This window comes from Teleopsis dalmanni, chromosome 1, assembly GCF_002237135.1.
Source record: "Teleopsis dalmanni isolate 2A chromosome 1, ASM223713v2, whole genome shotgun sequence".
Lineage (NCBI taxonomy): Eukaryota > Metazoa > Arthropoda > Insecta > Diptera > Diopsidae > Teleopsis > Teleopsis dalmanni.
This window is the reverse complement of record NC_051846.1, coordinates 68114856-68133527: the sequence shown is the minus strand read 5'-3', so window position 1 is coordinate 68133527 and position 18672 is coordinate 68114856. Positions and strand designations below refer to the sequence as shown.

The 18672-nt window shown below is 25.4% G+C and overlaps 1 protein-coding gene across 4 annotated transcripts in view; it reads left to right on the top strand.

Moving 5' to 3' along the window:
- LOC119668583 (long-chain-fatty-acid--CoA ligase 5) overlaps nucleotides 1–17409 on the top strand; it is a 32465-nt gene extending 15056 nt beyond the window's left edge. For 2 of the 4 annotated variants that reach the window (XM_038078137.1, XM_038078138.1), the window contains exons 3-10: nucleotides 13547–13720; nucleotides 13778–14315; nucleotides 14386–14739; nucleotides 14807–15009; nucleotides 15067–15149; nucleotides 16693–16921; nucleotides 16996–17169; nucleotides 17224–17409. In XM_038078137.1, the coding sequence (XP_037934065.1) occupies nucleotides 13547–13720; nucleotides 13778–14315; nucleotides 14386–14739; nucleotides 14807–15009; nucleotides 15067–15149; nucleotides 16693–16921; nucleotides 16996–17169; nucleotides 17224–17361 (1893 nt within the window). In that variant the 3' untranslated portion in view covers nucleotides 17362–17409. Of the gene's footprint in view, nucleotides 1–2798; nucleotides 2901–7302; nucleotides 7339–13546; nucleotides 13721–13777; nucleotides 14316–14385; nucleotides 14740–14806; nucleotides 15010–15066; nucleotides 15150–16692; nucleotides 16922–16995; nucleotides 17170–17223 lie in introns of those variants that run through there. The other 2 variants (XM_038078139.1, XM_038078140.1) reach the window with 2 other exon arrangements.
- Nucleotides 17410–18672: the final 1263 nt, after the last annotated feature.

Genomic DNA, 18672 nt, shown 5'->3' with positions numbered 1-18672 from the left:
TTTTCTTTTATATTCTCAAATATTGAAATTTATTTGAAAATCATATTACCTAATGTAACTATACAAATATCTATTTAAAAATAATGTGAGTGCGGTGACATATTTACTTGTTTTATTGCTCATTTGAAATATTCAGTAAAGACAAACCGACAGACATCATTTGTAGCTTAATTTTTTTACCGTGACTTTTACCTTGAAATGTTGAGTGACAAAAAAAAAAAATAATAAAAATAAATTATATACAAAAAGTTTAGCAAAAATCCTATCTAAAAATATCGAAATAAAAAACCAAATATTTTGAGTCAGCACTAGTAAAATATATAATAAAAAATTTTGTTCTTGAAAACATTTGGAGGCATATTTATTTGTTCATATAAAATAGTTTTTTATATATAAGTTTTAGATCATTTCTACATTGCTCTAAATTACAAGAAACTTATACGATATTATAGATTATATCAAAATTTATGTAGATACTCAGTTTCTAATTAAATCATATAATAAATCATTCTAAAGATGGGATGGATTCAATGTATGCAAAAAAAAATTTATAATTTGGAAATAAGTGTTACTTGGACTTGCTCAGGACTTGCTATTTGCCAAGTGTTACCGCAAGATAGTATACATAGTATATAAAAACTGCTTTCAATTTCCAGAAAAAACTGCTATTTCTATATTGTGATAAAATATTGCAATATGCTGGGCTATATTCTGTTGTAGTTTTTTAATTTTTCTTATTGCTATGATAATATTGGTGTCTTTGATATTTGCTATTTTTATCTTTATTCGTCAATGTTTGATTCTGTAATTTGCTATTGCTCTTGATGTTCTGCTATTATAGTTCAGCTATTCAGCTATTCTGGTAATGCTATTATGCGTTTATTGAGTTTTATTATTGCTATTGATATTGTTTTTAAATGCTTCGAGATTTTATATAAAAAAATATTACTAACTTTAATTTTTGTTAAGAAAAACTTTTAAGATTTTGTGAGTAAAAAATAAATTAGACTGTTAGTTTAAATTTTAATCACTTTCTAATAGCAAAATATAAAAAAAAAATTTTATTTTTTATAAAAAAGTTTTTATACTTATGTTATAAAATATAAATAATCACAATATTTGTTTTAGGCCTGTTCTGACATAGCAAATAAAAACAGTTACTTGAATATATTTCTTATATTCAATATTTAGTATTTATTTCTTATTATTTATTATATATTTATAATTAATATTTTGTATGTATGTTTTGATAAACCTAAAATATCGGCATCTTTATATCTGCATTTACATCATGCATTTTATATACCGAACTTTATGAACCATTTTGTTAATGTTTAGGAAAAATTTTTTAAAGTATTAAAATCCAATTTTGAATTATATTTCTATTTTTTTTCTTAAGAAATAATTTCAGAAAATCATATGAAATATTTTAATAGTATTTAAAATAATAAATTATTATTTCTAGAAAGTAAATATGAATTAAACTAAGGTTTATTATGCGGTTTTAAAACACTGTATAAAAAGTTTTATTAAAATCAATTAAATAAATTATTTAATTGTTAATCAGTTATTAATAAATAAATTAATTAGTAAATAATTAATTAATAAAATGAATTTTTGACTATGTTGGAAATAAAAAAATAATAATTTATTAATTAATAAATAAGTCAATCAATTATTAATTATTAAATAAACAAAGTATTAATTAATTAATAAATAAATTAATTAATAAATAATTAATTAATAAAATGAAGTTTGGACTAACCATACAGCTGCTTCGAATATAGTAAAAAATTAATTTTCAGTGGTGCTTGAAATAATTTTCAGCCTTCAAGTATTACGGGTTAAATTTAAATACTGTCAAATTGAAAGTTCAGATTCATACACAAAACACCTGAGCAAATCTCGTACGTGATTGTATTGTTCAAATATAGTCTCATTTTTGTTGTTGTTATTTTACCAATATATACATGAGTTGCGGTTTTTTGAACTAAACGTATAAACTACCGCTATATAAATGTAGCTTATTATTATAAGTGTTTGTTGTTTGTAAAATTATAGCCACAATTTTATAAATTAACATAAATGATTACAAAACAGCTTTGTATAAGATTATTTTAGATATTCCAAAGTATCTAAATTATTTAAAAAATATTTATAACCTATTGTATAAAAATTCAATACACTATAATCCAACTTCTAGAAGTATATTAATATAACAATAAAATAACATATTTTTGAATTCAGGATTTTATTTTATTGATAGCAATTACCTATTAAGGTATCGAAAATTTGTTTTTATTATGATTAAAAAGCAAATATAAAAGTATGGAATAAGGCAAAAATATATTATGATTATTATTATTAACATCATAAGTTAGTTAAAAATGTAATAATGAAATAAATTATGAGTGAAAAAATTGAACTTAAATATAAAATAATCAAATACAATATGAATTGTATGATGCAGTTTATTTAAATCTTCAAATACAAATAACATAATAAAAAAATAAAATAAAATAAAAAAAAAAATGAAATAAAATAAAACCAAATGTGACAAAAAAAAAATTAAGAAAATAAAATATTGTAATACAATTAATATAAATAATTAACATTTAATTAAAAATGTATGTCAATTCTATTCATAGCTAACAATGTGAATTCCCGATGCTCTAAGAAATTATAATTTATATAGTAGAGAAAAAGTATATGTGAAAAAGTTAATAAACAAAACGTGTATAGAAAAAATCTCGTGAACATTTTATTTTAAAAAAAATCTCAATTCTATAAATTAAATAAAAAAATAAATATATAAAAATTAAATCAAAATGTCCTGTTGCGGTCAAATTTCAACCATTCGACCACCGATTGAAATGTCCAATCAAAGTGACATTTTAAAGGTAAACAATAACACATAAATGATCAGATAATATTATATATAGTATATATAATGCTTATTAATATGTTGCGGCACATTTAAACGAAATTCTCTTTTAGTTATACTAACCTATATTCTTCAGTTTGTCAGAATTATTTGGATTACAATGATAATAGGTACGGAGCCCGAATTATCGCAATATTCGGAGCAATATGATTATTTAAGTATGTGTTGAAATCAGTTTTCTTATGGTTTCGATATGAGAATGTACAATAAATTTTGAATTTGTTGGTTTTTTTTTAGTCTAATTTTTTTTGCATGTGAAGTCTACCTATAAATTTCAAGGATATATTTCCTTTATTTTTCACATAAAGAAATTTTGATTTCTAAATTGTCTACTGAGTTTAAGGTAGTATCTATTAAAGATTTTATCAAGTCTCTAGGCTGATGCTATTATTAATTTATTAAATTGTTATTTAAACAAGTCACCGTGTTTTTTACGAAGAAGACACCGTTTTTAAAATATTGCTTTGGTTTACAAGGTTCGGAGAAGTTTTCCCAACTATAATTCAGCTGGTAAGTAAGCAGACATAGTGGTATTGAGAGTTTATAGTTGTAGGGTCAGAAATTGGGTTAAAATCGACAAGAAGATAATATTTTATTGGTCTTTTTCCAAGAATTAACGTTCTGTAAATATCGTGACATTCTGTAATGTTGATTTGATTGATCTAAAGTATGGTAACATTAATAAAGTCTAAACAGTTGATTAAAGATTGGTTTCACAATAGTTTATTTTATATTACTTATAAAAGAAACACAAACGTGACTTAAACGTAAAAGACTTATTCCGCGATCGTAGGCGCAGTTTATAAGAGCATTTTCTCTGTAGATTCTAAAGGACTTATTCCGTGACTGTAGACGCAGTTTATCGGAGCGTTTTTTTCTGTAGTAATTTTTGCTGTAATTACTTCTATAAATATTTTTTTTTTTGTAGAAAAGGTTTTTAGTCACTGAGAAGTAAGTTTCTTGAATGCACAACAATTTTTATTAGTTTTAATGGGATAAAGTGGTTTTGTACTACGACCTACAGATTTATAATGTCTTTCTTATCAGATTCAGATTATATTTCTAACTCCAATTGTCCCCATAAAATGTAGTATTGAACCTACTTTATCTGTTTATCTGATATAAGACGAAGAATGAAGAATTTGTTTGAGTTATGCCTTACCGGTGAACAAACTCTTATCAAAGGTTTTACAATTTTATGCTCAATACATAAATGTATTTTTTTTTTATTTTTTAATTATTTTCAGAGTTTCTTCCTTAAATTTTTATTGTTTGGTAATTTAATATTTTTTAACATAATTTAATATAATATTAATTTTAAACGCATGAATTAAAAGTACCTTAACATAATTTTTGAAGAATTTAGATGTTTCATCATTCAGGTTAATATTATAAATATATTATAAATAATTACCAAAAAGTATTACTTATTGAAGTAATTAATTTCATTTTATTTTTCCACTAATGTTTGAAAATGAATTACATGTTATTTTGACTTTATTCTGTCTAATTGGTTAATGAAGATAATAATTCTTTTTAATTAAAAGGGTTTTGCCTAAACCCTTAATAATTAATAATTAATTAGTGGAAGTATTATGATTACTCAACGTTTAGAGTGGTATTTTAAGTACATTGGTAGTACGGTATTTAAAATTTTCGTTTGAGAAATTGAATCAGTTGTATATATGTATAACATATATACAACTCTATATGACATATATATATTTTACTCTATATGAGTAAAAAGCTTTTCAAATTACAGTTTTATGTATAAAAGCAAGAAGATAGAAATGAAATAAACTTATCCAAGGATTAAGGGTCTGATGATAGTTCGAAGTTATACTTTGAAAAAAACTTTCTTTATTGTTGGTGCTTAGATAGTTCTATTTAGATTCTGTAATCAATATAAAATACATTAAAAAAATGTCTTCAAGATATCGATTCTAGTTATTCAGCTGACATATTCGTCTGTTTATGATTTATTTTTAAGTTGTAGGAAAAATATTTATTTAGTTGAAAGCTATGAAATGTGTGTATATACTGACAAACTCTTAATAATGATTAAAATCAGTATATTCTGATTAAAGAGTTTGTTATATACATTTTTTATTAATTCGTCAAAGATAACTAAAGAAAAAGTAGATAAATGATAAAATTAGTGTTTTATTACTTACAGAACTTTATTACCGTATTTAAATAAGACAAATTTATAGTAATAACTAAAGAAAAATTAAATTTAAGTTGATTGGTTGTGGCAGCTCAAAACTTATTAGCATTATTTATACAGGTCAAGTACATAATTAAAATAATGATATTATAAAACAATAAAGTTGAACGGTTTTTTGATTATTGTTAAAGTTGTGTACAACTAATATTTGATAAATAAAGAAAAAAGTAAACAACAAATAAATAAATATAAATATATAATTTATATAACAAATAATATATAACGTAAAATACGTTCTCAGTAACAGAAAATTGCGACTGTTGTGCATATTTTGTATTAAAACTTACCACCGTAACCGCGCAGATAGCATTCAACTTTTAGAATAAAAGTAAGATTGTTATACTTTTCATGTAGATGAATCACCAAACTGTCTACTTTGGTATCAAACGAGGGTGATAGCTACTATCCCAGAGTCCTCCTCCTGGCTCAAAATACCGCTGGGTAATCGTAAAGAATGCATACACATTGTTTTACGGATGAAGAAGTGTTGGATTAACTAATTCCACAGAAAGGTTGTTTCAGTGAAAACTCTGTTAAACGGATGCTCTTTCCTAACCATGCAAAGTTGGAAGTCTGCAGATCTTATAATTTATAAAAGCTAGTATTTGTAAATTATATTTCTCTTAAACGGACAGAGTTGCAGTCCCAGTAGAAGATGCTTAAGAGTATATTTAGTACTGGCAATAGTATATACCTAATAAAGAGAGTTTGTACTGCGCTCCTTTCATATTGACATTAACATGTCTTTGGATTACGTTGAATACAAATATAAACAGAAGTAGCATATAGTTGTACTTTAAATCTACTCGACTATTCTAAAATTCAATTCCTTGGATTGATCATAATAAGTGATTATTAATCAAAATTTGCAGCTGTTTTCATTTTCATTTTGTTTTATACAATTATATATAATACCACTCGATGAAAAAGTCTCAAAAATTTATTCAGAAAATTTGAAATGCAAGTTTAATCTTGATAATTGATAGTGTATCTTGCAAAGTACTTTGCATTGACTAAAACTTACTTATCTCGGAGGTTAATGCAATGCTTCAAAAATTTTTTGTGATCGAATTTTTGAATATCATCAGAGTAGGTAACATGCGAATTCCGCAGTGGCTTCTTGAGTAGTTCAACCAGGAAAAAATCGCAGGTGATCAAATCAGGCTTCTTGAGATCAGTCAGGAAAAAATCTCAGAAAGTCAAATCAGGCGAATCCCGTGGCTGTTCGATGGTATTCATCGTGTGTGTGACGTGTGTGAGGAAGCGTTATAGTTTTCTTTTTTTACGATACTAAGAAATCGAAAACACAGACTGAAGCAAATGTATACTAGTGAACATGCCTTTTACAAATGTTGAGCTAAGGGTTGAAAACTTAAAGAGAGAGAAAATGGTAAATAGGTATGTGAATCCCTGTGGTAAAGTGTTATCGGATGGTGATATTTGAAAACCCTATTTAGCGATTATTTCTAAAACTTTTTGATGAAGATCTTATGGTATTTAAGCATATGAATAGCAAAATGCTTTAAGCTTTAATCAGCTGAAATCATCGTATCACAGTTCTAGTTTATGTTCTTTAGATTATTGCAACTTTAGTATAAAAAAGTAGAATGGATTACTCATAAGTGAATAATTGCTGTACGTTTCGTTTATTATAAATGGTACTGGCTATATCTATTTAGTGTTTTTATTGACACTTAATTTTTCATTTTTCGATAAAAATATAATATTTATTCAAAGATAAAAATTAAAAATGTAAAATTTTTATTTCTGCTCAAAATAATATTCAAAATTATAAATAGTAAAGAACTCTAATGCAGCAATTCTGTAAAAATAATTTAAATGTTTTCCTCTCCATGTAGTTTCCTGATATATGAATTTTTTTGCTATAAAATGCTTTTGTAGTCATATTTATTTTTGTAATATCTTTCTTAGTTACCAAAAATGAATAACGCATAATACATATACTATAGTCTTTCAATTACAATATTAATATGTAGTATTTCATGTCATACTATATATATATATAATCAAAATGTTGTATATATGCTTATATGTATTTATACATTTGTCTAATATAACGTATTAATTAAATTATTTAATTTTTATTTTTATTTGTTTATAAATATTTTAGATAAAATATGATCCACGACAAGATATAAACCGAAGGGTAGGCAGATGCAATCCAAACATTTGCATTCAAAGTGTCAATCCAAGATAAACAAACAGAACGAATTCATGAAATTTTTGTTATTATCGTTTAATGCATGAAATCCCAGATTTCGCACTGCATTTGTTTAATTGGAGTCAAAATTTCGTTTCAATTTCAATTCTTAGTGTATTTCATTAAGTAAATTTTAATTTTGTGTTTATTTTATTAAACCTTAAATCAATCATCTAAGTGCAATTATTTGTTATATCTAAATTTTAAATCCCAAAGCGAAATCGTTACAATTATGTGTGCGTAAATATTGTTTTTGTTCTAAATAAACTCGAGAAGATATTTCAATAAACATCTGAAATATATGATTTTTCTATTTTCAAAAAGGCAATATTCAAATGGAAAATAAATAAATAAAATACTTGCAAATTTGAAAAGGAAGTTGAAATATGTTAAAATAAATCCACTGTTCAAAATTTATGAAATAATATTTTTAATTTATCTCCTCGGATGAATTAAACGTTAAGTATCTACATAAATGTTAAGGCATTTATAGATTTCAATAAGTGAAATCAATAAATTCCTCGTTTAAATTAAAAGTTTCAATTTTAATAAAATTGTTTATAGGTTCCGTGGTCTAATTTAAATTAAAGTAAACACATTAAAGTATTGCCTTGTTTTTTGGTTAAATAAAAAAACCACTTAAAAGAAACACTTACTTTGATCACTTAAAATTCCAATCAACACTTGTTGAATATTAAAATTCACAATCTATACTCTCTTTCGTTTGCTTTGTAGTGTGGGAAGTGTTGAAAAAAGTTTTAGTTTAAAATTAAATTAAATTTCAAAAACTAAAACAATTAAAAACTACACGAACATTATTCTTTTCATCAGTATGAAAAAGAAAGCTAATACAAGTATAAGAATTTTGCTATACCGCAAAAATTTTGATACCACAAAAAAAATGATTGAAATGAATGACTTCAGAGATAGAATTTATATATCTAACTTTAGTCAGCTATTATATTTAATAAGACAAATGTTTTTTAAAAAAAAAAACTAATAAATATTTTTCTAATTTTTATTGATTTTTTTAATGGACTCGTGTCTTGTATTAAACTATTTTTGTAAGCATAAGATATTTTTGTTGTGAAAACAATTGAAAAAATTATTATTTAAATGAAAATTTTCATTTAATATTTCAAGTACCTATCCGAATTAATAATATTTAACTTAGTACAAAATGAATAGAAAAAATACCAATAAATATGATTATAAATAAATATGAGGTGGTTTGATAAGTCAATTTCCCGCCCAGTTATTCCAAATGCAACAATGCTGCCGTCCGCTGTAATCTACCAGTGGACAACTTTTTAATTTTGAGCAAGCTAAGTCGTTCAATTGGCTGGGCGGTTAGAGATTTGAGTCGAATGAAGACGTCATTACCGAAACAAACGCGTATTTTGAGAGCTTTGAAAAAACCTATTATTTATTGGGAATATGAAAATTAGAAAAACGCTGGACTAAATGCATCGAGCTAAAAAATGATTATATAGAAAAATAAAATGTTTATTTGCCGAAAAAAATTTGTTTTATTCAAAAGTCACTGACTTATCAAACCGCCCTCGTATTAATATAAATATAAGGTTGGATTAGGTTATACCGGCGATATCAAGGGGTCCACTTAGAAAGAAAATAAATAAATATGAGTAAATATTAATATAAATGTAACGTTAGATTAGGTTATACCGGCGATTTCAAGGGATCCACTTAGAAAGAAAAAAAAGAAATATGAGTAAATACTAATATAAATATATGCTTAGATTAGGTTATGCCGGCGATCCCCAGGGATTCACTTAGGTCTACAATCCCATTATGTTACCGTATAATTAAAAATTCAGGGGATATAACCATTTAGAACCATTGGTGAAGCTCAAATTGCTATTTTTACAGTTCGCCAAGATCCTCAAAACAGAAAGCCTCTAAGTTGATATAAATATAAAAATAAATATATAAAAAAAATAATAATGAAACAATAGAAGAATACCCAATTTTAAGAATGTCCAATTTAACGAGGGATTAAGTTCTGTGACTGATAATTCAATCCGACTTCAATTTCCTGGTTTGACGATTTAATAATGGATTTAAATGTTCTCAGATATATTCAGCAAATTTTTTTACTACACTACATGTCGAGGTTTAAACACCTTCTTGTGTCAATTAGTATATGAAATTTGTTGATTACAAAACCAATAGGCTCATCTACACTTAGATTTATTAATTTTTGTTCAATCGATATCTGGTAAATAAGCCATGGCGACTTATTCAGAGGCCCCTTAAAATAAATTATAATTTATTTTGTAATTTATCTCACTGTAGTATGTATATATAAAATAATTTGTAATGTGCTATTTTTCACTTTTAAGACTTATTAAGACTAATTTATTGTTAGGCTTTAAAAAAGTGTGGTTCAATAGAGATATATTGTTAAATAAAAAAAATAAAAAAAAAGTCGATAAATAAAATGTCTACTGCATATAAAAGATATGTAACATGTATACATAAATTATAAATATATTAATTATTGAATGAACTAATAGGTCATTAATTTAAAGCACCTAATAGTATGGTCCATTAAAATTATATTCCAATATATGATCTTCGGGGAACAAAAAAAAAGTTGCTTCTATAATTAATATATCTACTAATATGTATCTTGATATTGATATATTATATAGGGAATTTTCTGTACAATTTCTGTAAGCTTTAGAATTGCTTTCTTGCTTCAACAAATAAAAATAGAAATCTGTTTAAATTTCTTGGTTCCAAAAACGAAAAATCTATAAATAAAAATTTTTTACTGAGATACAGAGTGTAAAAACAGTTATCAATTCTTTAACAACTTTAAAATGGTTTGTCTAAATATCTTCCGTCTTTTTTGGTATTTTTTTTAACTTAAATAGTGTTAGAAGTTATATTGGTTCACAGTTATATGGATATGGATTGCTATTAGCAAAAATCTTAACTACAAATTTTAATTTTTTAGGAACATAAACCTTTCTATCATGCGCTAATTTTTAAAGCAACTTTTTTTTTTAAAATCCACTATTAAAAGGCATGCTTTTTTGTGCACACTTTTCTGTGATACCCTGTATCTTAGTAAATATGAAAAATGTATTCATTCATGTATTTACACATAAATTTAAAATTGTTACGAAATTAACTAAAGAATTAATCAGCGATATAATGGATATACCCTGTATAATATAAAATATTTTATCAAAATAAAATCCAAACTATTTTAATGTGTAATTTGTTGTTCATAACAGTTTAATTATACTTATCACCATAGGTGATAATAATGGCATTATTAGTATTCAATTACCATCACTCAATTTTTCTAAACATTTAGAGATTCTTAATATGTAATGTTACGCGTAGACATATATATATATATACATTTTAAATATCTGATATGTTTGTTATGTTATATCTACGTAATATGTCTGATGTTAGTCATAACTTATAAACACTCATATTTATGGGCAATTAACGAGCATTTTTATGTGGCGTTCAGAACAGTTTTAAAAGTTTAATGTTTATTTTTAATAGTTTTTTAAATAATTTTAGTTTTTATTGTTTTCTTTTTAGTTATAAATGTTTGCTTTCTGTCCATCTGTTCATATAAAAATACATTAATCTAGTACCAATATATATTTTAGTGCAAGGTAATATATCGCTGTATGAATCAGTCTACGAAACATAAAATGTACTTAATTCATTTAGTAACGATTTCTGCAAAAAACATTAAAAATGAAATAAAGATATTATATAATTTTAAAAAAGGAAGTGGTTTCTACAACCCTAAATAACTCGATATAATATTTGTCTATAACACTTACCTATATATTTAAAATTTTATTTTTCATATTTACTAGTTTATTTTTATATAAAGAGATATACTATATGCATATAAGGCTCATTTGTGAACTTGTACATTTTGTTGAATTACCTTAATTGGTTAGATATTATTTTTCTTCAATGTAACGAACTATACATATAGTTACTAACTATACAACTATATATAACTACTGTAGTTACAAACTATGTTATACCTATAGTAAACGATCAAACTTTAACAACTAACAAACCAAAGATTATTAATCAATATAATTGCTTACAAATAACATGTATTACAGTAATATCTACATAAAATAATATAAATAATATATATATATATATATAATGCTATTTTAGAATTTCATATTTTTTAGATATATATATCATAAATTTATACATATACATAGGAAATAATGCAATGCTATACTTATATATAGAAAAGAAATTTTCAAATGTATCCAAATTTTTGTCACAATGATTGAGCTAATTTATATAGCTGTGGTTTATGCGTTTAGTTATAATTACTGGCATTAGAACTGCAATGGAGAAAAAGTTAGTCGTTAGTTTTCTGTGAACACAAAACGGGTTTCTTAACAATTGCAGTGCCAAAATTATATGCACATATATACGCACAGTTTTACTATTTTAAATAATATTTGACGATATCTGAAAGAGCCCATTAATTCACTTGATTACAAATTTGTTTCAGATTTAAAAATTTCGTTACTATTATTACCCTTTCTAGTTCGAAATAGATGTTTTGTAATAAGATATAAAATACTAAACTAAAAAAATAAAATATTCAATAATATTATTAGTAATTACTTTTCCTGTATGGTAGGTGAATTGACATGTAAATTAATTATTATTCAGATATTCAAAGACCAATCAGACCTTAATCTACTTTAATCTATTGTTTGGTTAAAAAAAAAACGCAGTTATCTATAGAAATGAGATCACTTCCGCAAACATAGCAAGTCTGTTCATTTATTAACTTCAGTAATACAAGCATTATGAACAACGCAGTATTACTGCCAAGCATTATAAATAGATAAATACATAAATACATAAAGACTTGGATTTTTAAGTAACGATCTTTGCGGATTTTACTCTGATTTATTGTACAGATCACTAGCATACTCCTTGCTTACTCTTAAGATTCTTAAAAACCTTTTTTAAGAGTTTTAAAAAAATATCAGTAGTTGATATCGTAAGCTCATAAATTTCTCAATGGAAATAAAGTGCATATATCACAAAGATACCCCATAAATAGGATTTCTTTAGAAGAAGTGTTAGGTTTTTTTATTTTAAATACTCAATTAATTATTAAATTTAATTAATTTAAGGCTAATTAATTGTTAAGGTTTCAAAAAAAATTTTATTTAAAATTAATTGTTTTGGTTACTTTTTATTAAAAATATTTAATAACTAAATAATATGGAATTTTTTTTAATTTCCTCACCCAAGAAGCAGTGAGTTTCATAAATTTATTAATTTAAATTAACTTAATTGAAAATTTGCGTAATTGTAGTAGATTAAAAACATGTCACGAGCCGCAAAAACGTTAGCCGCGGGTCGTACTTTGGACAGCCCTGCTCTTAATGAAGCGATTTAGAAATTCCTATTATTCAAATTTAATTCTTAATTTCATTTAACTCTTAATCTTAATTTAAAAAATTAAGTTTAATTATCCATAATTTTTTAAAGGGAATGTTTATCTTGATTGGTTACTTACTGTGTTTACATTCTATATTTTTCCTGAAATATTTTCGAGTGTTCTGTTTTGGCTTAAAATTATTGTTATTGTTTTATACAAAATTTTATTTAATCCATTCGCTCAAGCATCGAACTCATCGCACAAAGGCGTGAATGCACTTCAAGTCAATATTAGCCATACAAGATAATTCGCTAAAAGAAGTAAAGATAATATCTCAATCACCCAATGAAAAATGTATGAAGAATTAGATTAAGTATGATCGTATCACACTTATTGAAATCGCTTTAAAGTTGGAATTTTGTAAAGTGTGACTTGAATATGACTTAAATAATACAGATTCTTATTTTCCTAAGCTATCTTTTGGCCTCATCTGTTATGTGGTTTATAACAAATGACATCAGTTGTTTCTATGAATCATAAAAAAGTTTTGTATTTAAGAAATAAATCCTTATTTTTAGTTAAACATAATAGAAATCAAAAAAAAAAAAAATGCATGGTACAACCTGCCATATTTTCTCATAACTAAAGAATTTTATACTTACATTTTTCATGATCCACTAACAGAACCCTATTTTCTTGCATTAAATTTCATATTTTTAGGGTCCTGAACAAATACACGTATCTAAATTTTATAAAGAATCCAAAAATGGCAAATTTGTCAGTTACATCACAGAAAATGTGCGTACCCTGTATCAAACATTTCGTGAAGGTGCCTACGTGTCGAACAACGGACCCTGCTTGGGTTGGCGTGAAACTCTGACATCGCCATATCAAGTAAGTAAAATTTTTATTATATATATGCAATATTATGAATAAAATAAAAAATTATAGTGGATAAATTATGATGAAGCTTTGTTACGAGCCAAAAATTTTGGTGCGGGAATGTTAGCTTTGGGTGCTCGACCCAAACAACTAATTGGCATATATTCACAAAATCGACCGGAATGGATATTGTACGAGCAAGGTTGTTATTGCTATTCCCTAGTTGTAGTACCACTTTACGATACACTTGGACCAGATGCATGTGCTTTTATAATACGTCAAACAGAAATGTCAATTGTCGTTGTAGAAGACGATCCTAAGGCAATTATGTTGCTTGAAAAGGCACCACGAACACTAAAAATCATGGTAGCTATTAAGCCCATACGTCAGTCAACACTAGATCGTGCCAGGAGTCATGGCATACAAGTGTTATCATTTATTGATGTAGAAAAATTGGGTGCTAAAGGTACTCATCCCGAATTGCCGCCAAATGCAGAAGATTTGTGTACCGTGTGTTATACTTCAGGTACTACTGGAAACCCTAAGGGTGTCATGCTTACGCATGGTAATATTGTGGCTGGCGTATGTGCCGTTATATTACAAATGGGTATGTAATAAAATATATATAATAAATTATATTATGTTATTTATGTTAATATTTTTTTTAATAAATAAAGGTGAGCATCGTATACGTGCTAGTGATGTAATGATATCGTACCTGCCTTTAGCGCACATGTTTGAACGCTGCTGTGAGAATGGCATGTATTACGTAGGTGGCTGTGTTGGATTCTATTCTGGTAACATTAAAGAATTGACCAATGATTTGAAAATGCTGAAACCAACTGTTATGCCAACCGTTCCCCGCCTGCTAAATCGCGTTTATGACAAAATACAAAATGAAATCTCTGCGTCATCAATCAAACGTGCCCTCTTCAATATGGCAATGAAGGCTAAACAAAAGGAAATCGCACGGGGTATTCTTCGAAGAAATGGCTGTTGGGATAAGCTAGTTTTTAAAAAAGTACATTTAGGTATCGTTAATTTGATTAACTATTTTATATTTTAGTTTTGCTAATAGTAATTAAATTTATTAATTAGCTTTTGGAGGCAATTTACGTTTGATGGTTGTCGCTTCAGCTCCTTTGGCTGGAAATGTTTTAACATTTATGCGTTGTGCTCTTGGCTGCCTTGTTTTTGAAGGTTATGGTCAAACAGAGTGTACAGGAGCTATAACATTAACCGTACAGGGTGATTACGTGCCTGATCATGTGGGTCCACCTGTATCTTGTAATGCAATTAAGGTAAAGTTTTAATGTTATTTGTTATTTTTTTGTTTATAATTTTTTTATTGCGTTTAGCTTGTGGATGTTCCAGAAATGGAATATTTCGCTAATCAAAATACCGGAGAAGTTTGTGTTCGTGGGTCCAATGTATTTCATGGGTGAGTATATAATTTATTTCGACATTGACTATATTGAATCGTTTTGACGTCAATTAGTTCTTAAATTAAATGAATAAGATTTTATATATAAACGTTTTTATAATAAGCCTAAGATTATTGATAGAATTACTTAATTCTTTAGTTTATGTTTTATAGTTACCATATAATACAAACAAGCACACTTTAAATTTGCAATATTAACTCCGTAGATGACAATTTTATAACTAATATTCAGATTTGAAAATAGCTGTTATTTAGCTGATATGCGTATATTCCCCTAGTGAAATTTAATTTTTTATAAGATAATTTTACAGATTTCTGCAGAACATGTATTGAACTACGCTTATACCATTTAGAAAACTAATTAAGATCTTTGATGTTTTGGTGGATATCTAAGTAGTAGTAAATATTTACGAAATTTCCATATTTTGAGTCTTACTGAACACTCAAATTTTCCTGCAAATTATGTAGCCATTCCAAAACCCATTCTGCTATTTGATTTATTTAATAATTCCCATTTATTTAAACTGCAAATATTTTTTGCAGCTTTGTTTTATAATCTGTTGTTTACATTATCGTAGCATTCAGCTCAGAAGACCTCGCATAGGAAAACAATCACTACCATTAATTATCTAAGGACACATCATTTTATTTTTTATTAACTTTAATTATATTTATTATCTATGGCGTTCATTTATATATGACATAATTTATTTATTTATGTATTTAATGAAGTGCTATGAGAGAAACCCTTTCAATATACTATCTTACATTCTAACTTACAAACTAACAAATAAAATTGAATATATTATTTAAAGCGGATGAGAATTGTATACTCCATTTTACACCATTTTTTTAGTTGAGCATCATATTAACATTCTACAGCAGCATCATGCAGCACAGTTAAGCTTACGACTTAAGTGCATGTTCTTAAAAATAAACTCTGCATTGCTTAAAATTAATAAATGGAGTAATTTAGTACTATTAGATATTTTCTCAAAAACCTTAAAATAAATTATTTTGTGAAAGGAATCACAAATCTATATAACTACATAAATACATTTAAATATTACAGAACTAAAAGAACCGGATGGCATAAGTAGATAGAGATATTTTACATATACATATGTATATACTATCGCCGTGTGCGCGTTCGAGTAAGTTGATGGTAAATTGAGGGAAATAGTAAATTATGTCGGTATGGCAGCGAATGTTGGTATTTACCAGAATTTCGAGTAGGTTGAATTAGTTAAAAATTAGGTAAATTAGGTATTACCATTGTGAAAATTTTATAAGATGTTTAATAAATGAATAAATAAATTCGAAAGCTTTTAACCAAAAATAATATATAAGTGCAATAAATAAATAAAGAAATATTTACATAAGTGGAGTGCAATAAATCCCTTGGAAATTTCAATTTACTCGAACTCGCACACGGCTTATATTTATAAAATATATGAACAGTGATTACACTGCTTATGCTATAGATACACATGTAAATTATATTCTAACTCTAATGTAATTTTTTTTTCTAATATATAAGATACTACAAAGATCCAGAAAAAACTGCTGAGGCCATTGATACTGAAGGTTGGCATCATACTGGCGATATCGGTAAATGGCTACCAAATGGCACATTGCGTATAATTGATAGGCGTAAGCATATTTTCAAACTAAGTCAAGGAGAATATATCGTACCAGAAAAAATCGAAAATATTTACACATTAAGTCAATATGTAAATCAAGTTTATGTATATGGTGAAAGTCTGAAGGTATAAAAATCTTAAAATAAATCGAAATGGGCTATAAAATTTTTTTATTAATGAAATTTTTAAATTAATATTAGAGCTGCATTATTGCTGTTGTCGTGCCTGATGTCGATGTATTGAAGCAATGGGCTATAGATAATAATGTACGCGGTACACTATCAGTTTTATGCAATAATCACAATGTTAAGGAATTGATTATGAACGATATGTTAAATTGGGGAAAACGAAGTGGCTTAAAATCCTTTGAACAGGTTTTGTATAACATAAATATTTAAATTCTAAAATAATAATTAACTTCGTTATAGGTGAAAGATATTTATCTGCATCCCGATCTATTTTCGGTACAAAATGGACTGCTAACACCAACATTCAAATCAAAACGCCCACAGTTGAAAAGTTACTTTAAACCACAACTCGAGGATATGTATAAACATTTAGATTAAAATAAGCTTAATGTCAAAGAAACTAAATAATTTAATAAAATTATTATATATGATATTATAAATAAATTTAAAGAAATTGTAAAAGGTTATATTAACAAAATAATTACATTAAGTCTATTCGAAAAAATAAATTAAAATATATAAAAATCAAATAATATGTAGAAACAAATTTATGTATAACAGAAAAATGCAATTACTAAAAAATATAATAAATATATACTAAACTATATAGAATAATTTTTTAAATTTATATATATCAACAATTTTATTCAAATTTATATATTTACACGGATACACACGCGAGCATATTTCTCGACGACGAAAATATATCTAAAGTTGCAAACGGAGTCAAATTCAATTAAAATAAGTAAATTTGCTCGATAATTCTACGCAAATGTTTAATTAGTTATTGTTATCTAAAATTTAGAAATATAAATTGTTTTTAACGATTAAATTAGTAAAGCAGAGCAATATTAAAAAACCTAATATATTACAAACGAATTATTTTGAGCATAAAAATAAATTGCTGCTATTAATAAAAAATTGTATTTAATATGTACGTGAATTCAAAAACTAGCAAATTAATTATAAATACAAATGATATGCATATACAAAGATACTAGAACATAATGAGTTTCTAAAGCAGGTTTTTATAAAAAAGATAGTAGAATCTATAATATAATTTATTAATAAAAATAATTTCGAATAATTAAAACTAATCACTAATCGATTTAATATTTTAGTCATCAAATAAATAAAATTTTATATATTAACGAGCATGAAAAAATATAATAATATAATTGCATATATGATAATTAAATTAAATATATTCCGATGTATTTATACAACGTAGCATATATACTAAAATGTTTTTAGTCATATTTATTTATGTAAAATTATTATTTTCTATATTGACGTATTTATTTAAAATATATATTAAATGTATTTATTAAATTGTATAATTTTGTTCGACTAAATTTTTAATTGTATTGATTTTGTTTTTATATTTTTAATAAAGTCGTATGATGAGTGTATATATGAGTTGTTTTTATTTTACTGAATGAATTTGAAAATAAATATATTTAAATTATACTTTATATGCATTAATTGCAGTAATTAAGTAATATATATAATATTATAATATTGGTTGCAGTAATTAAGTAATATTTATTTGAAAACAACAGTAATAAATGAAGAGATCGTTATAATAAATTTTCAATTATTAATTTAGAGGCCTTTTTTGTACTTTTTAAAATAAAATTAGTTCTTTAGTTTTTATAACATCTCACTCTGCTGAAGAAGTCAAAAATC